The sequence below is a fragment of the Papilio machaon genome, chromosome 1, assembly GCF_912999745.1.
Source record: "Papilio machaon chromosome 1, ilPapMach1.1, whole genome shotgun sequence".
NCBI lineage: Eukaryota > Metazoa > Arthropoda > Insecta > Lepidoptera > Papilionidae > Papilio > Papilio machaon.
Window position 1 is genome coordinate 6,749,933 of NC_059986.1, and position 23,834 is coordinate 6,773,766.

At 31.2% G+C, this 23,834-nt stretch overlaps 3 protein-coding genes across 8 annotated transcripts in view; 1 reads left to right on the forward strand and 2 right to left on the reverse strand.

Annotated features, from left to right (window-relative positions):
• The window catches only part of LOC106720071 (schwannomin-interacting protein 1 homolog), a 31,930-nt gene extending 18,077 nt beyond the window's left edge, over positions 1 to 13,853 (reverse strand). For 2 of the 3 annotated variants that reach the window (XM_014514652.2, XM_014514650.2), the window contains exon 1: positions 2,975 to 3,252. The gene's annotated coding sequence lies outside the window, so the exon portion shown is untranslated. Of the gene's footprint in view, positions 1 to 2,974; positions 3,253 to 13,740 lie in introns of those variants that run through there. The other variant, XM_014514651.2, reaches the window with a different exon arrangement.
• Positions 13,854 to 15,506: 1,653 nt separating this feature from the next.
• On the reverse strand, positions 15,507 to 18,349 carry LOC106719782 (activating signal cointegrator 1 complex subunit 1). The gene is made up of 7 exons (XM_014514225.2): positions 18,189 to 18,349; positions 17,924 to 18,023; positions 17,706 to 17,838; positions 17,276 to 17,404; positions 16,908 to 17,062; positions 15,957 to 16,126; positions 15,507 to 15,784 (listed from the first exon to the last, which is right to left on the reverse strand). The coding sequence occupies exons 1-7, from the start codon at positions 18,298 to 18,300 to the stop codon at positions 15,507 to 15,509; spliced, it is 1,077 nt and encodes a 358-aa protein (XP_014369711.2). The 5' UTR covers positions 18,301 to 18,349.
• A 985-nt stretch (positions 18,350 to 19,334) lies between these two features.
• LOC106719998 lies at positions 19,335 to 23,799 on the forward strand. 4 transcript variants are annotated; one of them, XM_014514501.2, is made up of 3 exons: positions 20,496 to 21,524; positions 21,691 to 21,763; positions 22,431 to 23,799. In XM_014514501.2, exon 3 carries the CDS (start codon positions 22,442 to 22,444, stop codon positions 23,633 to 23,635), a length of 1,194 nt encoding a protein of 397 aa, XP_014369987.2. In that variant the 5' UTR covers positions 20,496 to 21,524; positions 21,691 to 21,763; positions 22,431 to 22,441; the 3' UTR covers positions 23,636 to 23,799. The 4 variants fall into 4 exon arrangements, with proteins under 4 accessions (XP_014369986.2, XP_014369987.2, XP_014369988.2 ...); XM_014514500.2 differs by lacking the exons at positions 20,496 to 21,524; positions 21,691 to 21,763 and adding an exon at positions 19,335 to 19,726; XM_014514502.2 differs by lacking the exon at positions 21,691 to 21,763.
• Positions 23,800 to 23,834: the final 35 nt, after the last annotated feature.

Consider the following 23,834-nt stretch of genomic DNA (forward strand, 5'->3'; position numbering starts at 1 on the left):
ATCATTTTATAAAAATGTATCTGGTCGTATCTGTTATTTCCGCCGTAAAAAAAGAAAAGTGAAAATTTAATTGCATTTGGAGTACCGTTATCGGAACGCTCTGTTGGGACACACAGATATAGCTTCCTATATTATATTTTATTCAGGTATACAATGAACCGTGCTGAGTTACGTTAGAATAATCCGCTATTCGATATGGCAAACTCGTATCTGAAATCCTACATTCTTTACAAATAAATTTAGATGAATTCATTGTTTGTTTCATGTTGATTTATTGTTTCATTAAGGCTCAAGTTTCATAAAAGAATACAGAGAACAGTGATATATACCTAACTTTAGACAAAAAAAAAACTTTTTCTATTAACACGAGCTAACGTGTGTCTAATTTCTAAAGTTAACAAAGTTTTAGAAAAAGAAAAATGTATCTTTTTCTTGGTATAATTTGTATTATAAGGCTTCTTATAAACATTTCGTCAGTCGACTACGACAGTGGAATAATAAAACAAAAACATCGTCGTCGGTGAATGAGGATGGCGTGACCGGCGCGCCCTCTAGCCCGGCCTTTGCGATAATGGGCCCCAAAATGATGGATAACTGCGTTAAGTATTTCCTAGACGACATTCTGCCAATCAAATACTCTTAAACTTAACTGTAAAAATACATGACCTTTTTATTGTTACGTAAAATTTTTGTTCTTTAATTTCCTAATATGAAATTTTGTTATTTAGTGTCATTTTATAAGTAACTAGCTATCGACCGCGACTCTGTCCGCGCGGAAATAAAAGAAATAATTAGAAGCCAATGTGTATGCCATACGCCTACGCCTACGCCATTCCTACGCCAAATTTCAGCGGTATCTATGTAACCATTCTGGAGATAACTTCTAACAAACATCCATCCATCCAAACAATCGCATTAATTAATATTAATAATATTCGCGTAGGCTTTAGAAGTTTGCAATATAAATAAATATTGGCTAAAGTTTGCCTTTTTTATCTTCAAGCATAGTACAGTAAAAATTGCAATTGAATTTTTCAAACTTGTTCGCCATTAAAAGCATTAATACATTTTGGAATAAAAATCGAATAAAATATATTTTTATAGAAAACATCGTTAGAAGTACACCACTGGCTGCGAAATCCTATCACTTAAGCAACCAGTGGTCAGGGCTAAAGTTATTTTTAAATGCTTCTATTATTCTTAAAGACATCAATGTACGAGTAGAGCACTGTTTTAATTTATTATTGAAGTATGAATTAAATAGAAAAATGAAATAATCAATTTATGTACTTTAATAAAAAGCCTTCCTCGTTTGCTTCGAAAGCAATTTTCTTTATGGCGATAATAAGAAATAGTGTTTACTTAAATTGTCATTGCAAATATAGATCCTAATAACCAGGGCAATTGTCCGTGTTTAACTAATAAATAGTTACGATATTGTTCCTTACATTCAGAATATAAAAAAAGTCTTTTAGTTCTACGTCAACTATAAACTTGGCCAAATATATACTATTAAGGGTTATTTTATTTTACAACCGAATTAGTTTTTTTTTTCGTTTATTCCAGACGGAAAGCTATATGTGCAGTTAATAGACATTTATAGGATTATTTTGAATTAACTGTGCTACGAGTAAAGTAAAAGTAAGTAAAGTAATTGTTAAGATTGTAACTAATTCTCATTCCCTTTTCTGAAGAATTTTTAAATATTAAGTCTGTGAAAGTAACATTCCAAAAAAAAACAATTTTACCCAAATTTACATTATTTGGTAACCTAAAGATCTCCTTTTGAGACAAGATTCAAAGATTTTAATCGTAATTTCTTGACAATAAATAAAAATACATTAATACTTGACGCTGTCTAGCACCCTTAGAAACCTTTTGGAACTGTATTGCTTAGATTTATCGACGATTACGGTTTACTTAAGTACACTTTATGTTAACAACGAGTGACCCGTAGCGAGTCAACCAATCGCTCGTAAAAAGCACTTACGACAGCTCATTGGTAGCGTGGCGCTACCACGTTGACGTGGGGTTCTCAATCAATGTTGTTATAATCCTACGTTACCATGGATTTATCACCCACTACTTCTTTTTTTTTCTTTCTTTAAATTGTATTTTTATCAAAAATATGGGCTGTAAACTAATGTTTGTAAGCATAGATTACCATGTACGTATATCAATATATTTTACACTTAAACATAAAAAATATCGTGTCTACGACACATGTCTTGTGAGGTATTCGAGTTGTAAAGTCAATAAATAAATATATATATTTAATCGACAGAGGACGCAGAGAAAGAGAATATCTCTCTTTCCTATGCGTCCCCTTCAAATTCCTTCCGTATAGGAAAAGGGGGAGAAGGGATCTAGTACTTTAATAAGGGCTCCGGCACGCACTTCCACTTGTAGCCTGTTTTCTGGGTGGTTGTAGTATTTTATATGTCGAGTCGGCCCATTCGTGTAAAAGATGGTATTGCGGGTTCTATCACTGTTAAATATAGCATACTCATAGAGCATATTTACTGTAACATTTATTAATATCGAAGTTACAGTTGTAATTAACCAACGTTGTCATAATTAAAATTAAAACAGACTCTACGATTAAAATAGAGCTTGGCGTAGGCTGTCATTAAAAAAAATGCGGCGCATTTACATCGCTTAAGCAGAGATTATAGAGATTACTGTCACGTGTCTACAAAAAAAGACGTTAAAATGCATCTAGAAATAGCAGTGGCATTTTATGAGAGAGCAATTTTTCATACAATTTTAAACTATGTTTTTATTTTCTAAAGCTCTGTTTATTATTAATATTACTGTATATTATTTATTAAATGAATACTTTATTAAACAAATGAACATCATAGAATAAATGCAATTAATAACGTTGAAAGAAAACTAAATCTGTATTTTTTAATAAAACAAAAATAATAGACATGAAAAGCGAATTGAAAACAATCTATTTTCGGAATCATACCTGTAAAGAGCGCCATCCTGACAATTGTTTAGCGCAGTCACTGAATAATAAATGCAACGAGCAAGGTTATGCTGAATAGTTAGATTTTAACGCTGCGTCGACACGTCCTCGATAACAGGCACTATATGTTATATATAACAAAGATTTACGTCACTAAACGAGGTTATTGCAAGGAATAAGGTGGTTGTAAGGCGCAAGGCGGGCGTGCAACCCGAGCCGAGTTCGCTGCAAAATGATCGCGTGGCGAGTGTCTACGTAACGCCGGCGCCCGCCCGGCCCGATGCCACCCGCCACCGCCGCCTACGGGCTTGGGCGGTTTTCCATGGTAAATAACCTCGTATAACTAATACGTGCCTTTTTATTGACGATATTTAACTCCCTTCAGTATTACTTGTTCACGTACATCACATAATATAGTTCTTAAAGTAGTTTTCTTTAGATATGAAGCATTTGAAATTGCTTTGTGATCCACTTTATTGTCTTTAAAGTAATTATGTTTCAACGTGTAATGTAAGCATTGTGATTTTCGTCTACAAATTGTACAATCTACGTTATCTATATTTCATTCATGTTCAGGAATTAGGCGTCAATACTTTATCGTCGTAGATACGCTGCAACTCGGTAGTAAGTTGTACATTAAATATGCCTATCTATATTACATTATGTCTAAGCTACCATTCATTGCCCAATACCATCCATCTTTACTATACTAAACGTGAATAGATGTCGCTTTAAGAAGTTCCCCGTGACGGATGTAGCTCAAAGATTTTTCTCTTATGCCACCCTACTCTAGATGGCGCTGAACTTAATAGCCTGATTTTTTCAATAAAAAGGGCTTCGTTGTCCTTGTAGTAGTTTGAGCATTTTTATAAAATTAGTAATCGATATTGTACGTCATAGATATAAACAATTAACTTTAGGTAAATTCAATTATACGACTTACAGCGAGACCGATAAACATTTATCGTCATTAAGTATATTTTATTAACATTCTTGTCAAAGAAATAAAAATTATTTAATTTAAACAAATAATAATAAAATACTGTAATTACTTGAAAAATAATTATAAATAGTATAAGACACTTTGCTGCTAAGATCAATTCTTATGATAACGAGCCGGTATTCGGGTCACGTTCCTGTTCCTACTTTACGAATGTGAAGAGCTTTTGTACCAAGAAAAAGTTAAAGTATAGACATCTTTTAATTCTAATTTTTTTATCAATTAACAATACAATACGGATATATATTTCAATTGAAGACCAAGTGTCACCAATTAATTAAAATATTTCTAAAACATTACGGTACAGAATGTTAACTAGGTTATAGTTTTCGGTTAAAATTATGCATTCTATAAGTAAAATTAGATAAATGAAATCGCAAGGTCAAGCCAGAGACAAAATCTTAAATTTTTATCATCTTTGAATAGCAATGTAAAAATTGTGTCTAGGTGAAAATTATACACATGTAATTTTAGCGTTTCGCTGAATAATCATTTCCTCATATTTAACGAAGTGTTCGTAAGCAATGCAACGCGGCACTCTCAGACACTTAATGAGATACTGTGTCTACATTTCTACATGTTAAAATATAAAATCTCCCGTATTTTATTTCAAATATAAACACGTCACTAAAATTTTATTCATACGTGAAGTTTTTCATGATTGTTTTTCTCATGTAACGTACTTTTATAAAATCTGCAAAGTTTAAAACGTACTTAATTTGGCTTGAAATGGATCTACTACTTATAACCTTAAAATATATACCTTGGTACAATTACAACATTCGGGAATTTTTCAAGCAAACCTATTGTCCTGTTATATTTTTTTAACCTAAGAACGTCGTAACGAAATAAATAATTTACAAGTCACCCAGTCAAAAGCGGACTTAATGATGTACTGTTTGGAGCACCATTGTTGTGTTGTTTACAGTAAGCAAGTCGAGTACGCGTTCGCAGAGAGCACTTTTCCAACACCGTCTTTTGTGACGAGACGGAGGATTAAAAAACCATCTTTATTGTAAAAGACTTTGCAAAAAGATTTTTTTTAACAAGTTCTTAACTTTCAATAAACTATAGTAATTCAATGCATTATTTTAATTAAAAGAAATACAGATATAAATATTTTACGAATACATTGAATGGTATTTGTATCTTATATATGACTTTCTTTTATATTTGAATTGACAACCTTCTTACGCATATCCTACTTCACACAATACATCTATACTTTCACATTTACATATATATTTTAATTACACTTTAACAAAATTTCCCTTAGTCAAAAATGTTAATGAAAAGAAGGTCATGTTGATTATTAAAAATATTTTAAACTTTGACCCATTTTATCGGGTTAAACCTTTTAATCCAAGGCCAAGGCAAGCTTAGAGCAAGAAATAAATGGTTTATTTTTGAGGTCACCACGAAATCGTTTCAAAGTTAGGTCTGTTAAGCCAAACGAACGTCGATCGATACAAAGTTAAGGGACTATTGAATGCGTGTCAGTTAATGGACAAACTTATTTCGGAATGGACGGTACCAATGTACAAAACTCCTCCATACAACCCTCTTTTGATTAGATTTGTTAAGATGAATGAGACGGCTAAACCAAGTAGATTTCATTTGCTATCATATAATATGTTATAGAGCTTACTTACCGTAGGTTTCTCAGGCCAAAATCCCCTTTTAAAACATATTGTCATCTCTGTTTTGTCACAGATAATGACAGGGATGACGATATGTTTTATACGGAGATTTTAATCTCAGAAACCAACAGATAATCGTAAAAATTTTATATCATTAAAAATAAATGATTTAAGCTAAAACATTAAGCAATAATGAAATCCACACTTCATAAATATAGCTAATATAATCTGCGGCATTGAGTAAATATAAAACATTTGCCAGGACGATTTAAGTCGCTTTTATTTGCTCGAAACAAAAGCTCAAGGTTTTATCAATTGGCATTTTTCCATTGTAAGTTAGAAAATCAATAGACTGTTTAACATACTCGACTCTATCATTGTCGTACAAACTCACTGGAATACATTGCAGTCCTGATACGACAGGTAATTTTCGTTATTTGAGCTTTTATTGTTGCCATATTATGATGACAGTTAAAGCCCATTTCATATTTGGAATACAAGTATTTTTATTTCATATTAAAGAGAGAAAAATTAAATACATTTAATAATAATAGATTATTTTTATGTCAACAATTATTTTCTCGATAAATAATACTTGCCAACTAGTTGTTCAGATCTTGTTTTAAATAATTTTTATCTTTATGTATAACAAACGGTTGCGTTTTCATTGTTGAAACACACGTACAACAACATGTTGTGTTCAAACACTATTATCTTTGTAGAATAATGAATAGCTGAGTATGTTTGAATGCTGATTTACGGCTTATTGTAACTAAATACTATGAACAAGTTGAATAATTTAATAATTGGTACATTTCAAATACGCGTGCTAATAAATATCAAATGAAATCATAGTTAATGAAATGTTATTGATTAAATTGTTGAATAAAATTTTAATTAAGTCACAAATAACACGGTACTCAACTGAAAAATTTAACACTTTACATAAGTTTCAAAATTGTTTGTATAGGGGTCTGAAATAACAAAGTCATTATAAAGGGTTCGGGACATGCCTGATAGGGAAAATTGTTACTGCTTAATATCGTGTCTATTTTAGTCTTTTAGCTTTATATATATGGACGTATATTATTTTATTATTATTTATATATATGGAAAAACGTTTAAAATCGTTTTTAATTTGTCTTTTTTTCACGATTTTTTGCTCAAGCATTTTCCTACAACCTAAAAGCATTCTACCAAAAGTTCATAAAATCTATCCAATTGCTTAGAAACGCCCTATACGTAAATTTATTTAGTTGACTGACTTATTCTCTTTATTGCTGTATGTAACATCTTATACCAGCATTGAATATCTTAGACTTCACTTGTTTTTACACATAGTTAACTGAAACTTAGCAAACGTAAATCCCTTGAACTAAAACTTTATCCGTACAACCTCACGATAGGACGTGACGTGATTATGTTAAGGAATCGAGAACAATTCCGACTTTCCCTAAGTGCCGTTATTTTATAGGAAGCAGTTTGTCTCAGCCTGGTTCTGTAATTTTATAGTGACCTTGAAATAAAACTTTACGTACCCACTTAACATACACTCAAAAATTTCCTTTTACAAATTTCCTTGCTACAAAGGAACCCTGTAATTTTGTACTTAGAATTTTACTATTGCAAATCTCAAATAGGCTAGAAAAGTTGCTAATAACTTTTTCCTTAAGTGAATGTTGAATACAAAACTACGCTGTATTTATTATAAATAACCTCTTGAATTCAAAATTGCAACGCCAAATGTAAATATTGTGAATGGTGTTATAAAATTAATTTGAAAACTAAAAATATAACTGCAAAGTTTAATCGTTGTGTAACAAAGAAGGAAGGAATGAACGATACATTTGTAGGATGTGCACGAAGACAGACCACAAAATCAATAATGCGTCTTAATTTACATGGTTGCGTGGTAAAGTAACCGCAGTACTACGACTTGCACGTGTTTAATATTATTACAATATATACACGTTATTTCTTATATTTACATAACCGTTTTGTTTACAATTATTTTGCTGTTTAGTATACTGTGTGGTAATAGTGATAAGTAAAAACATGTGTGATTGTTGGTTATTTGTTTATAATTGTGTTCTTTTTACAAAAAAAGTGAATCATGATTAGAAATTTTTTTCCGCCAAAATTTTAGAATCCGCCTTCGTAATACATAGAAATATAATTAAAGAAAATCTATGACGCTTTACGCGGCAATGCGGCAGTAAAAACTTGCGGTTAATAGAAAAAGTCTTTTAACGCATCGAGGGAATTAAGTTCGAGAACGGTGATAATAAACGACCTGTCCTTCCTTTATAACACAACTTCTTACGTGTAATACGATAATAAACTAAGCCGCTTCTAAACACTACTTGTTTGCTTAGAGTTTACTGATAAAGTTATAAATATATTAACTGGTAATTTTCCCAAAACAACACAAGTACCAAATATATTTTCATCTCTGTAATTCTCTTTTAAATAACAATGACAACAATGTTTTTCGTACATTCGTTTCAGCAGTTGGAAACATATAATACACATGTCCACTCATATATGTGTTTTAATACATAGGAAAAATTAATAAAAAAACAACAGCTATAAAAGAATACTCGAAGTATCCTTTGTAAAGTCCGAATTATTTGTAAATTCGTGTTCATCTCATAACTAGTCTAACATTCAGTGAGTTGTAGATGCCTTTTGATCATTTGAGTGTAAAAGATACTTTGAATTTTTCCTCTCAACCGTAAACTTCTGGGAATATCGGAATACTATGTTACTTTGGCATCATACTTTTTATTTTGTATGTTAATTAAATAAGCTATTCTGATAGTTAAAATTCTAAATAAATAATGTTTTTAAACATTTCACTACTTAGATGACTTTATCTGTATTATTGAAAACAAATGAAATATCGACGACGACGTTTTTATCAATTTTTTTCTTCTACAGTCTACTAATTTGTATACTTTAAAAATCTTTTGAAATACTGAAATCATTGTAGACAAAAAGCGTTTAAAATTTTGAAGCCATTCTTTTTGTCAGATTTTAATGACGCGACCCGGGGCGGTACTCGGCTCTATTGTGTTTTGTTTACGTTATGAAGCCGAGTGCGTAGTCAGGGCTACGTCTTGAACTTTAGCGTGAAAAACGTTAACAAAAACCAAGCAATTAGGTCGTTATCATATAAAAAAAAAACAATTTAACTTATGCTTGTGTTGTGTTTGAATTCTTCAATAGGAGATTACTTTTTCATTACTTTTATTTGATTCCTTGTTTTGAAAATGTGATAATATTTTTAACAGTTTTTTGTGAGAAACCTTTTTCACATTTTTTGGGGATGATCCCCAATAATCCCTTTCTATAATCACTTCCTCCCTATAAACTCGTATTCTGAACCCACAGTTCCGTTGTTTTTTAAATGTACGCTGCTATTAATAACAGAAATAAAAACTTAACTTCCCACCACTTTTTAGCAAGATTAAAAATATGAATACTCAAGTATTCTCCGTAATAAAAATAAATAAAATGCCCGGTGACACATTCTGTTTCAGTCCCACTAGCTGTAGAGTCTGAAACAGGCTCGAGTGGTTGGAAACATTGACCCAGTTACGAGATCACTCCGCAATGAACGTGCACGACGCTTAATCAAAACCACTAAAGACACTAACAAAAGACAAATTCAATTACTGCCACGGTTTAATTCGTTGCAGGCTTATTCCAGACAGTACATGAACATCCAAAGCTAATCAACTAATCTAGTTTATTTCTTTCTTCTTACTGCTATTATTGAAGTAAAAAAAACTTTTACACATCCTATTATACATGATTTAACATTAATTTTTTTTCATAACCTTAAAGGGCTAAATTGGTAGATAATGAATTTTGTAAACTGTATATTTATAAGATATATTTCTCAAATTGAAAATTGTTAAAATTAACAGAAGCTTTTTTCTTTAATAAAGTTTACCGTTAGATATAGAAATTTGACCAATGGCATAAAAACACAAATTGTAACCATACACCTTGGCTCACAAAACATTTCAGGAACATCATCTTGATAGAAAGTGGTAATAATATTTTTAGCTCCCAGCTCATTTGCCTACGGAGCAAGGCCAGTGTTAGTTTAGGGCGCGATTGGGCAACCGCTCAAGTCGCTGGACTGAAAGGAGCGCCACAGATCAGCACATGTCTCCCTATGTGAGACTGTTTAGTCTCATATAACCCTGTTAATCCAATGCATGGTAATGGACGCCGTAGTGATCTCGCCCAGGGCCCCAGTAGAGGTAAAACTGTTAGTACTACCAAAGGGTTGACACACTATACACTAGTCTTCTATAATAATACATCCTTATCAGCACTCATATCCGTTAGTGATGATATCTTTCAAAAGAAAAGAGGTCCAAAAAATATCTAACATATTTATGGATTGAGAAGTATTATTCTTTTAAGATTTTTAATGATGCGCGAGTCGGGGGACTTTGTTTGTGCTCCGTTTACTTTTGGAATACGGAAGCGGCTGTCCGCTGCTTCTAAGACACTGCAAAAAGTACACAAAGAGTTTAATTAGGCCGCCGTCGCCGTCGCTATGTCTCCAGGTATAATGATGCTGCCCACTATAAATAGGTCTTGTTTATTAAAGCTGGATCATTAGGTGACATGTCCCAGCAATGTTGCTGTGTGTATATTTATCATAAAAATAGAAAAAATTAAGTAGTAGCTAAGATTGCGACAGTATTACGATTAAATGGAAGATAACCTTAAACAAATAGTTTCAAATAACACATCTTCAGTATCTTAGCATTTTAACAATTGATAATATAATTTATATGCCAAGATTTGACCTTTAAAAAGATTTAAGTTTTCCTGAGAGTTATTTAAAGTATTTTCCAATTGATGTATTTCCACATTTTTCTACTGTAAAAATTATTCTAATTTTAATATCTCACGAAATCTAAATTCTTTGTGTTGGTGTTCTTTCGTTAAGTATAAACAATAATTAATAATAAGCTAAGAAATAAAACTTATTTAGCAATGTTAACAGAAAACAAAATTTTGTTACATTCTAGACTAGTTGACTCCATTAATGATAGATCGTTAAGTTTCAAGTCGACTGTCAGTAAATCGTAGACAAATCCGAGACGAACACAATAAAAGTTTCCACATTAACGTACACAACTGTTCCCTAGAATTTCTCCAGACGAGTGGATCGATTGATAGCGTTCTGACACATTTAGCATGCGTCACTGAATTGGAAGAAGTTCTTCCTATTGGAATTAATAGACATGAACAGCAGTTATGATTATTTATATTTATAAATTTGAATGAATTAGTGTGTCAAAATGTCACAATAAAAGCTATTAGTTTTTTTTTGGAATTCACTTTTTATAAACTTAAAATGTTTAATACATTATAGTTTTAGATATTATCTTAGTCAATCAAAAATATATACTTTATGGTATTCTATGCGATAAAATATCTGAATGTATACAACGATCATTCTTCAACTAAAAGCAATGGTTTTAATTAAACAAATGAATCTTTATACCTCGGTTATCTGACGTTAACTTGATATATAGCAGCATTTGAATAACGTTAAAATATATATCTTACAAAATGATAATATTATATTATATATATAAAATTCTCTTACAATGTTAGTTACCATACTCCTCCGAAACGGCTTGACCGATTTTTATGAAATTTTATACACATATTCAGTAGGAATAGGCTACTATCTATTTTTCATATCCCTATTAATTTTTCGTTAGTTAGTATTATATATAATTTATTATCAGTGTTTACCTTAGTCCAAAATGTATAGTTTCAATAATCTCCTTACGGTTTACTGTTGCCCTCAAAGTTATTTGATGGTAACTTTATCAGTTCCATAGTGCAGATTTATTACGAGAACTAGTTCTACGAGTACAATAAGGAAAGGAACAGCTACAATAACTAAACAATTCTTTGACAATAAGATTAGATTAGTATATCAGTACTTACAGCCCCATATGCATTAAGTCGATAAGGTATCAGATAATGAAGAGAAATGGCGACCCTTTACGTTCCCACTACATACCACTATTCCATTATGAGCCTATTAGAGAGGCAGTAAGTGTACGGATAACTCAATTACAGAACCGAACCCCAAATACTTTGTATTAATTTTCGATGAGAGCAAATGCATTTTAAATAGTTATTTTTCAATTCCAAAACAAATATAAAACATAACTATGAAAATATTACATTGTTATCTCTTTTTTGTATTTTTAATTGGAATGAGATAGCAATAATATGTTTTTTACCAGTAAAAACGTAGCAGCAGTAACGTATGCTAATCATCAGTATACAATTGGAGTAGAATTGATTATGCTTCGATTTATACTATTACAGTTAATTAATTTGAAATTGTTTATAATTTTTTAATCTGTGGTATTTTACAGAACCTTTATAATCTTAATCTGTCGTATATTAAAAGTGCCAAAAACCGGACAAAATTTTTCCTAAAATCAAAAACACAGTGGTTTCATATAAGTTTTGCTATTTATTTAAGTACCTACATAAAATTATGCTCAAAGTAAAATGTTCACAAATGAAATAAAGCAGCGCAAAGAAGATTTACGCGAGTTCTTCAAACTTTTATCGAGTTGTAGGAACAAGTGTATGTTCGTGTCGTCGCAGAGATATCGTCGTATCTGAGTTTGATAATTTCCCGGAGGATTTTTTCAATCAACTGGCATCTTATGTAACCTTAATATTTCCTTATTTTCATTATCTTCTATCATATATTATATTTTATGGAGTGTTTCCCGTTGGGCGATCGATCTTATAGGATTTTTTTTAACATTGGGCCGATGGATTCTATGGATTCGATGCAATTCCTAACTATGTTACAAAATCTTATTTATTAGTTGAATCTAAAAATTCGTAACGTTGAAGCATGATTTTTTTTTCTACAGTCTATAAAAAAATCAATCATTTTAAATTAAATGAGTGATTGCGGAACATTATACATGTAACTATTCTACGAGTCTTTGCATAATAATATCTTAATGCAAGTATATTGTTGTTTTACCATTAGTTTCCACTGCCTTGTTATCCTTGTTTCTTAAAGAATGAATAGAATGACAACATGTTTTTATACATGTGTTTTAGCAGTGTTGCTAACCAACAGTTACATAGGATGGGTATGGGTCCGCTGATATGAAATATAGGCGAATGTATTGGAAACATTAACCTAGTTACATCTACCTGCGTGCAACATATTGTTTCGTCGGGAACACTAAAAGCTCTGATACTCGTACGATACTCTCGTAATTGTATCTTTTTACTCGATGCATCCACTTTAAAACGTAACAGGAAGCAGGAAATGTTAAAACGCAAATAGTCGTGTTAGAAACATTATTTCGTATTAGAAAAGTATTACAAAAATAATGAAATATAACTTAATGGGATATAAATACCTAGTGCAACTTAAAATATAATACAAGAAAACACACTTCCCGAAGTACTAAGAACAGTAATTTTAAGTCGTAAGTATATAATTTTTTATATATTACGCATGTCTATGTGAGCTTTTAAATGTAAATATTATCGCTTCCTTGCATTCTGTTATATAAAAATAGGCTTTGAAGGAGCAAAAGTAAAAAGTAATTAAAAATTATTACACATATAATAGGTTTTATGTTATAAGAATCATTTTATTAAAAAAATATAGTGAAAATAAGGCAATGTTAGCCGCTAGGCTACTTTACATTTCAAAGTACTTTGCCTTTATTGCATATAAACCAATTACACAATATTATAATACTCCTACGCTGTTAACGGCAGACGCGGCGTCTTGGGAGGCAAATATTACAGGCCGTAAAGGGGACGAGGCCCTCCGATTTATTTTAATGTTTTACGATCCAAGCTTCGCCCGGGAGTACCTCGTAAATAAAATCTTATGATTACAGTAAGCCTCATTTTACCTTAAATCTTTATTATATAAATTCACGCTTACAATTACAGTTCATAGCCATATATTCCAGCTTTTTAACTAGTTTTGCTTTATGATTTACGGTAAAAATTGAATCTCAACCTATCAGAATATATTACAGAATGCAATGAAAGTTGTTATAAAATAATCTCAAACTTACCTTGATATCACTTTATTTCACAGAAATAAATTTAACGAGACAGATGAAATACGATATTGCGTATACGTTAAAAGGTAAGTATGTAAGGTACGCGGAAGACGGGCGCATAGCGTAGGCAAGGCGTCTGTACTGACTCAGGCCACCCCTCCCGAACACGGTGCGAGCCGTAACTCACAGCTACGAAATGTTGTAGAGGTTCGTAGCTTCTCGTATAAAACAAATTCTCTTTATTTTTATATCAACGTAGTAATTGTTTCATACGTTAGTAATTTGAATAACATATTTGTTTTAAAATAAAAAAAATATTTTCTATCTATTTATGGTTAAAATCTACTAACATTTTGTTTTTGTTTTGTAAGCGAACATTGTTTCTATGCATAGAGAAGCTTTGTAAACTTGTAATTTTTTCTAATTATTCACAATGTTATTTGTAAAAAAGATAAGATTAGCAATATCAGTTATCACATTATTTTAATATTCAACATTTTAAGAATTTGAATTAACAAATTCATTTTCGTAGCTCCATGGCGAGCCCTTCTATTCGCGGCTAGGAAGCCCGCCGATAAAATCATTCGGACGGAAACTGAAATAAGCTCAATGTCTAGAGCTCCCATAATGCCCCGCACTTGCCGGCTGTTTATGCCGTCAGATAAACGGATCCTTTTATACTAACTGCCAGATCACAATCTTGATGAACTTAAAATATTCCTTATCAGAATATCCGGCACTGCTGCAATCTTTTTTGACTTAAACTAAACTAATTATGTCAAGGCCATAAGTATAAATAAATAATACAAATAAAGTAGAAGGGTACTATTTTAGGCTATACAATACGAACAAGTTTGTAACGTTTGAATTTGTAAAGGTTGCTGTTATTTTTCCCTGGAATTGTCTATAGTCTATTTCCCTGCTAAACAGAAAGAAATTGATGTTTTTTAACATCAAAGCTCACGCGCTATACGTGGAGTTGCCGAAACCGTAGCCCCTACTACTAACATCAAAATCGAATGATATATAGTCTTATGTAATCCTTATTATTTAATATATGTAACGTCTACGTTATTTGCTGTTATGCTTTCCAAAAATCTGACGTCAAATTCGTTCTTATATTGATTACAAACGTTGCAGCAGTGATATCTACTAAGTTATTCGCTAATTTGCCTTCATCAGGAAAACTTATAAAACAAGTCAATTTGTAAAAGTAGATTCGAATATTTTAAGAAAGGGAGTGAACGTTTTCCTAGAAGAAAAATAATCATTGGAACATGCAAAACTTTGATTCGTAACAAGTTAACGTGGATGAAGCACAGTAACTTTTATACCTTTACGAAATTTGAGTTTTATTTTAATGTTATTTTATTTTAAACATGATTCGCGTTTTTTTTCTACACAATTGATTTTGTAATGCATTTATAGCTCCTACACGCCATCTTTAAAACGTTACGCCTTAAGTTAAAATTTAAGAGATTTAAAATCATATTGAACATACCTTATACTATTTTGTTGTTTAATTTTTTTCAATATGTTAAGGTACGTAATGTTTGTACAAACTTTTATTTTAATAACGATTCGAAATTAGAAGTAAAACTTTTTCTGCGTTTCATGATCGCTAGGCCCAATAGCCAAAAAATCCCCATTAGGCTGATCGAACGATTGATTCTATAAATTCGATCGTCGAGTCGATTAGTGTAAAAAGGTTTACAGTAGAATTAAGTTGGAATTGAAAAAAAAAAACAGAAAAAAGAATCAAATACAATTTATAATAATTAGTTTTTATTTAAAGTAACAACAAACGTTGGTTGGTAATATCCATCAGCACCCAATGTCTTTCTTTGAGATAGATGTATGTTAGTTATTTCTGTAACTCCAAAATCGTAATCAACAAATTTTTTCAATATTTCAGAACCATCAAATGCTTCTTTAACATTTCTACGATTGGTCGAAGTTTCATCATTGTTTGTTGATTTGCTCCTATATTTAGAATTTAATAATGTGACATGCAATTTAACCCTGTCTCTGCCGTATTCATTAATTCTCATAAATCCTGAAACATAATATAAATAATTTATATGGACACCTACTTTTTGATTATAAGAAGCCTTAAGTGATAATATAACACATTTCCACAATAGACTTCTCGTTAACATTTTTAAAGGGAAAATAGGTTCAAAAATATATATTCCTCCCGCCATATCTGTTTATATTTAAATAAGTACCTGCTTTATAAAAGAAATTGACTAAATCATCAGCTATCGTCTGAATTATGTCAGTGCCGGCTTCATCTTCAACATTTCCATACAATACATGTATATTTTTCGGATCATCATTCATGTACGATAAACCTTTCAATCTTATTCGTAGAGGTAAGTTCTCTTGTATTAAAGGCCTGAGAAAAATCAGTTAATATTTTCAAATTTATCTATTCTTATGTTAGCTCATTGATAGAAATTAGGCCATAATTCATAATCAATGATATTTTTTATATGAAAAACTATATGCCCTTTTACTTCACACTAAATTTAACTGTGCTTAAATTCATCCATTAGAAGATTTACATTAAAAAGAGGTGGGTACCTACAAAGCTTTCACTTCACATATTAATCTATATTATAAAGAGAGATTTGATTGTTTATTTGCATTGAATAAGCTTTTTTTATATATTACAAGGTGGCAAACAAGCAAGCGGCCACATGAATTCGCCGAAATGGCGAAGCGACCGCTGCCCATAGACATTCGCAATTGCAGATGCGTTGCCTACTCTTAATCGACAAAGGAGACGCACAAAAAGAGGATATTTAACCTTCCTATGCATCTCCTCCTCCATCAAATCAAGGGGTGGGAAGGTAAAGAGGACTAAAATTAGGCCTCTGGCACCACACTCATCAGACGAAACGCGGAATTTCTTCCACTTCACCCCAGTCTTCTGTGTGGTCTTGGTATTTCACCGGGCAAGCCAACCAATTTGTGCAACTGATGTTGCAGGCATCTACCACTGTGAAGCTCGGAAACTACTGAACAGATTTGAAAAATCCTTTACTGTTGGGAAGTTAGCAGACAAAGTTATGAAAAACTGCTAGTTTATCTATATACAAACTGAAATTTTTGGGTAAAATGTTTTATGGTCTTATGCAGAGTTGTATGGATGGGTTATATACTCTAATACTTACATTATAATCTTATCTTTTGCCTCACTCAATAGTTTAGATGCTTGTAACCTTTCTTCATTGTCCATTAAACACATCACACCAATTGTAATATGGAGTTTTTGTGATTTTATAAATAATGATTCGTCTACACCTTTCACTTCTTGCAACACAATTTGCTGGAAACATTAACCATTTCAGAAAACTTTATGTTATCATCCGCCCAATATATTCCCACTGAGGGTGCCATAGACAACGTTGGCCCAGTGCGGGTTGACTTCATGGAGGTCATCCACAAGGACCTGACAATGTCTGGCTTATAGAGGTTTCTGGCTTGTTCTGTTCTCGCTTATCCAGGTTTTATTGTAGTTATTTTAGACATATTTCCTTACCTTGAATTTTTCAAAATTCTCCATTATAATTGGATCATTTAAAGGAATTGATATAAAATGAGTTGGTGTTTGTTTCATTCTTGAAGACATAATTATGATGTTGATTCTTCTCCGAGCCGCTTTTACATTCTGTAATGATTGCAAAAAAGTTTTTAGTTATATGATGATAAATTATTAAATTAGTTTTTTTTTATATTAAGCCTTGATGAAAATTGTTCTGTATATCTCAAATACATCACACAAATCAATACAATTTTTACATATGAAGTGAAACTTACAAGGTGAATTGGTGGAACTTACATGTTATATAAATAAATTAATTAATTTTAATTATTTCAATTATGAATATTAAATGCATGGATCTTGTGTTGGGACATCCTTTTAAATATAATTTGTTAAATCAAGACAATCATTTTATAAATTTACTCACAGTAACACTGGGACCAAGTATTGTAATGTCGCCCGCTTCTCCTTGTTTTGGTATTTTTATATTAGTTCGGGTATCCCTCTCAATTCTGCTCCTCATTATTCCTTTTTTCCCTATAATTGATCCAATATAATGCCTGCAAGCATTTTATTTATTTAATCCACATTCTTTTAACTCATCTTTTAAAATGCTATTACACGTCTATACTAAAACCTACTCACTTTGATACATGAAGGTTTGTAGAAAATCTATTACTGTCTATTTCAATTATTTCAAAATCATCATCCGAATCATCATCGCCCGCATCTTGAAATGTTATTTCTGCAAAACAAGCTACAAATTACAATAGTTCATAATTAAACAAAATCAAAGAGTTGTTAAATTCATCCTCAACTGATTGGTGTTACGGAATTCGCACGATACTTTGTTACATACAAAAACTAATATTGTAGTAAATTTATTAGAATATTTAGAGGAAATTTTAACCATCTTCGTATAAATCATGTTCTTGGAGAGCTGAAACTTCTGTATTTGGATCGTTTATTCTGTAACATCGTCCCTCAATCCATATTACTTCAGGTCGTAAAATATAATTCATTTTTCTTCTTCAGAATTATAACAATTAAAAGTAATTGTTCTTGGGCTTAACTTTTATTTAAGTTTTATTTTATGTGATTTTATGTTGTTATTTTGACAACTGACACCTACAAAGTACCGAATTTATTTTGTATGAAGTAAATGTGGTACTTAATAGACGGGTGTCATAGTGTTGAACTATACGCTGAAAACGAACAACTATATAAACCGAAATCGGTCTTCTAATAAAATTAATCAAAGAAATAAATACTATGATTTGGTATTTTGTTTATTTTTGTATTTCTTATGCTCCGGCTCCACAATACGTGCAAAGGCAAATATTCGCGATCACGGACACGTTGAAAAACATAGAAATCACTTGACTTTTTTTTCGCCCACAGTCATGGGGTTTATCTTTTTTAAATTCTTTAATCAATTAGTTGAAATAAAGCAAATTAACGTGTCATTTGTTTAACGCCAAAACCGTCAACAACCAGCCATTCCTATTTTGAATCAACATCACGTTCACATTACCAGAGATAAGGTTAGAGGCTGCAGGTCAGTGCTGCCAATGTTACGGTAATTACCGTGTTCTATGGCTTTCCGGCCAAGAAATTTGAAAATCTACGGCCTACGACCGCAACACTGTGGCCGTAGGCCGAGAAAAAAATCGCTCTGTGAAAGAATTAAGGTTGAAGAGATTATAGATCGTGCCCGCTCCTTGCTCTAATAAAAATTAATTTTCTGAATTCCGGAAAACCCGCTGACATTGGGATTTTAAAACCGTTATACAATGATCTTTGTTTAAAAAACCTTTCCGTTGTTTATAATTGACTATTACACCTTATTGTAAAATAACGTAAACATATTGAACTTGATGATCGTTTTTAAAACGTTTTATGTTATTTTTCTAAGGTATCAGGATCACAGTAGATAGCAGAAAGAATTAAATAACTATGTGTTGTAATTGAATTAAGCATATTTACAGTAATATAGCACCTCCTTAAATCATCAATCAATAAGGAATTCTGGAGAGGGAAGAAAGGGGAAAGGGTGCAACAAGGAAACAGCATCGTTCTTGTACATACACGATGTGCATACATATATTATGGGCAAACATGTGTTATATGTAAAATGTAGTTGACAGTTGGAAACATTTTCAATTTACCATTCATGATAGCCGTATTTATATAACGTCACATCATATCCAACATTTAACAATTGCTACATGTAATAAGCGATACACGATAAGCTTATCAAAATCTTTTGTCCATTTCGTGTCGTGCGCGGAACGAGACGACTTGTTATTATTTGTACAAATATAATTCGTTATTACATTTTAATGACATAGAATTAATGTAAAATGAATCAAAAGTGTCAAAGGTCGGTGTTAAGTTACCATAATGCTAATTATCAATATATTTCGGTTCATTTTAAGGAACAAAATGGTGAGTATTGGAATTTAAAAAAATACGAATCTATAAACAAAAAATGTGATAACGCAACATTAACATTGTAAGATGATAATAACTGAGTTGTTTTGTTATATTATTTTCATTGAATTGATTATAACTGCTACGTTCTGTTTACATTTCACACTACTTTAACTTATGCATATCGTTACAAAAATCAGATATTAAAATAATTCTTAATTAACTTTTCTATGTTTGTGCTTGTTAACTGTTTCGAAATTAATACCATGATTTGTCAACTATTTTTGCATTTTTAAATTTACTACCTCATTCCAAATTCTATGACTTGGAGAGGGTGCCAAGTCTTAACGTTTATTTAAAATATATCTTATCAGCTCAAAATGTTATTAATTTTTATGAGAGGCATAGAACTATACGAGGCAGTTTTTTCAGAAACACGAAAAGTTACGTTGTTAATGGAACTAGGAAAACGGGTAGGATGGGTTTTGCGTGGATAGAAAATTCGCGTTGAAGAGGTTTTCAGTTATAACCCCGGCCCGGTCCGGTATACTGGAGAACAACAAACTTTCAAATCTTATCGGTTTGTGATATTAGTATAGCCTAGCGATAATAAAAACTGTCGGTAAAATTATAATAAACAGAATCGATAAAGCCTGATGACAACTAAAGCGACTGATCCAATTACTTCGATGTATTTAAAATATATCGAGGAAAAATGCCAATGTCTTTAAAAGTTAGTGCATAAAAGTTATAATGCAAGTTATATTCTTTTTATATGCAGTATTAAATTGATTGTGATATTTTCTGATTAGAAAAATGTTTATCTTCGCTCACATTTAGAACTTAAAGTTAGGTAAAAATAGAGGAAAAGGAAAAATAAAAAGATAGAGTATCTGTGTATTGCTGTGAATTAATCATGTCATTAATCATAAAATTCATGGTATTGTTCTTGTAGACTTTACTAAAATGACCATAAAAATAAATTGCAAAGCGTGTTGCAAATGTTACAAGATAAAGTAGATTAGTAAATTAATTGTAAATGTTGTATACATTGTTGCAGATAACACACTATCTCTTATCTTGTACGAGAACATCACGAGATTAATATTTTAAGTTTTTTGCGTTTTTAAATAGAGACAGTCGCCCTCCTAAACTATCTTATAATAAAATATTGTTCTTTTGTTTGCTATATGGGTATTATGAGAATATAACATTAGGGTTTGGACTTAAATATATAGTCGTACACATAGAATATCTTAAGAAAATCTAGGATATTGAAGAATAGTTAGAAATATCGCAACACCACAGCCTTCAATAAAGTGAAATCGTGGACGACTTCCCTCTGGTTGGTACTTTGTGTGAATTGTGATGTGTGTAGTCGCTTATATGTCGAGGTTTTTCATTGACGCGAAAAATTAAGAACACAGTGTTCTACTAAAAAAGTGGATTTTATGAAATCCCTATGAGCCTATATTAAGTTATAGTGTCAAAATTTAGAGGCTTCATTAACAGAATTAAATATCAAACCCCGTTTTAAATGAGTCAGAGTTATATCTGGATGAACCATTGCAAAATACATAGGTGTAGCCATAGGTATAACAATAACATAATATTTGATCTTGAATTCGTGAAGTGAAAATGGAAACGCAAATAAAATTTGACATTGACACTAACTATCTGTAATGTCAATTCATTACTCAATACATTTTTCACGAAAAAAATATCCTTACCCAAACACCAGGTTTCGTAACTGATCGATTATTCTTTCAAAGGATGAATACAACTATTTCTTCTTCATCGTAAAAATAAGCAGGTATTGCAGTAAAATTTTATCTCCGATGATCGCTTTCTAATAAACTTTATTACCAAAAGTCGCTACTTTTAATAAATTGTAGTTATTTTCTTAAATTTCCCAGTTTGGGAAAACCTGGTATGTTTGTATAAAGTATAAATTTATTTTAGCTTATGCTCATTTGCAGGCTTAGGTTCTGAGTTTCTAGTTGAGAAATGTTCTCCATGCAGAAGGAAATGTAAAATACATAAAGGGCTTAGGTAACAACGCCATACAGAGAAAGTGTTATATTTCAGCTAGGCAAAGCTTCTGAGAATAATTGAAAAATAGCCATATATTTAATAATACACCTGCATATATATGTAGTTAGCCTTCTCAAAATCAATGTTTAAAATATTAATAAATTATTTTTTCCACAAGCAGTTATGTTTTTATTTCTTTATGCAAATGCATCATTCGTTTTAGTTCCAGTTTTACATGTCCCAGATAGCTTGCCATCAGCTCATCATAGTTTGATTTATTTAACCATCACCACTGCACATCCTATGAAAATAAGATATTCCTCATTTCCTTTGAAGATGATTGTTATGCTTTTATTATGTAAAGTGTCAGTTTTTCTTAAGCTAAGTTAAAATATATCTGAGAGCATTATTATTCATATTTTAAAAATGTGTTAGCATGTTAATTAGAAAATGCAACTTATGCAACATGTTACTAATACTCATATATCCATGCATATTTGTTTTTTTTTTTTGCCTATTTTATAGAATATCAAATTCTGAGTGTCATGAATAAACCAGACATTTAAATATTATGTTTATTTGTAAGTTGAGAATCTTACAGTGTCTATTTTATTTCTAGTTATGACTAACTCACATTAGGCTTAAATATTGTGCACCTTTTAACTAACAAAGAAATGTTTTTTAGATGGGGCAAAAATGCATGGATCTCAGCGGGTAATTATGTTCTGCCTTCTGACTACAATTCTACCCACAACTTTGATAGTGTCATCACTGTATCTAAGAAATATTAGATATGCTGATGTTATGTACAAAATATCAGATTCAGATGTTATCCAAATCCATAAAGGACAATCTTCAATTTTCTGTGAAAAACATTCTTTGAAAATGAACAACACATTTAATGCATTCCAAATGAAAGGCAGACCTGAACTATCTAATAAGACAAGACATATTAAATTAAGAAAATCAATGACAATGCCAGATGATACTTTAGAATATTGGGGTTTCTTTCTCTTTGCCGGAGCAACTGTCGAACTGAAAGCCTGCTCCAGATATGAAGGTTCAAAAATATTAGTAGTAAAAGGTGAAAAAATACTAAACACTTGTGGCATATTAGATGGTAGTAAATACAGAAAAGATCCATCATTAATTGATAGACAAGGTCAAGTATCTGTAACCTTGGAAAATCTCGGAAAAAAGCGAAATGGCGTACCATTGTTAGAGAATACACAACACGAAAATGCTGTGGAGGAACAATCAAATGAACATGAGAATTTTGAAGATGATTTCGAAAATAAACTTTCCATTAAAAGACGAAAAAGATCAGGAGCAAGTATGCCATTACACAATCCAAATACTGTTCTAGACACTGGAGTTTATCATGGTGGCAATGCAAATAATGCACCAAATGTAACAGAAGATGCTTCAGTATCAAGCTTTGAGAACAATTTACATGAGTGTTACAACGATAATATACTCATGAACAATTTCTTTCCATATTCCAAGGAATGTAATAGTACCAACTATTTAGAAAATACTACAATATTAAAGGTTGACCATAAAATACAATCTGATGGGTATTATTACTATATATTTTATAGTGACAATGATTTGGTGAATAATGATATTCATGCAATATTTGATATTTATAAACCAACATTCCAATATGCAAACATGTCAGACTCCAAGGTGTGTCTCAACAGTACTGAATGTGAGTTTGATATAAGTATTTTTAGTGATGAGTTAGTAATAGTAGAAGTTCCCACAACTGATGGCTTTAATAATGATAAATCGTTTATTTTGACTTCTGTATGTCATCCTCGAACCTCCGTATATATTATTTTCCCAGTGTCCGTTTTGTTGTTGATACTCCTTTTTGCATTTTTATGATATCTTTTGAAAGTTTGGTCATATTCTTTACTGATTCGGGTGAATATTACCAGAAATGTGATATTAATTTATTAACATAAGATATTATTGTTAAGTAGATAGTTGAATAGACATGTTGATCTATTTATTATTTCATTGTTATTCTAAATATATTATTCTTCTTGATTGGTTTTTTATTATTATTATTTAATTATATTTA

What these genes read in the sequence shown, in the direction of transcription:
- LOC106719782 (XM_014514225.2), bottom strand. Translation starts at nt 18,300, where the DNA reads ATGAATTATATTTTACGACCTGAAGTAATATGGATTGAGGGACGATGT. An exon ending in ACAAACCTTCATGTATCAAA is followed by an intron (nt 17,839 to 17,923) that starts GTGAGTAGGTTT and finishes AAATGCTTGCAG; the next exon opens with GCATTATATTGGATCAATTA. An exon ending in GCAAAAGATAAGATTATAAT is followed by an intron (nt 16,127 to 16,907) that starts GTAAGTATTAGA and finishes GATTTTTCTCAG; the next exon opens with GCCTTTAATACAAGAGAACT.
- LOC106719998 (XM_014514500.2), top strand. Translation starts at nt 19,642, where the DNA reads ATGAATCAAAAGTGTCAAAGGTCGGTGTTAAGTTACCATAATGCTAAT. An exon ending in TCATTTTAAGGAACAAAATG is followed by an intron (nt 19,727 to 22,430) that starts GTGAGTATTGGA and finishes AATGTTTTTTAG; the next exon opens with ATGGGGCAAAAATGCATGGA.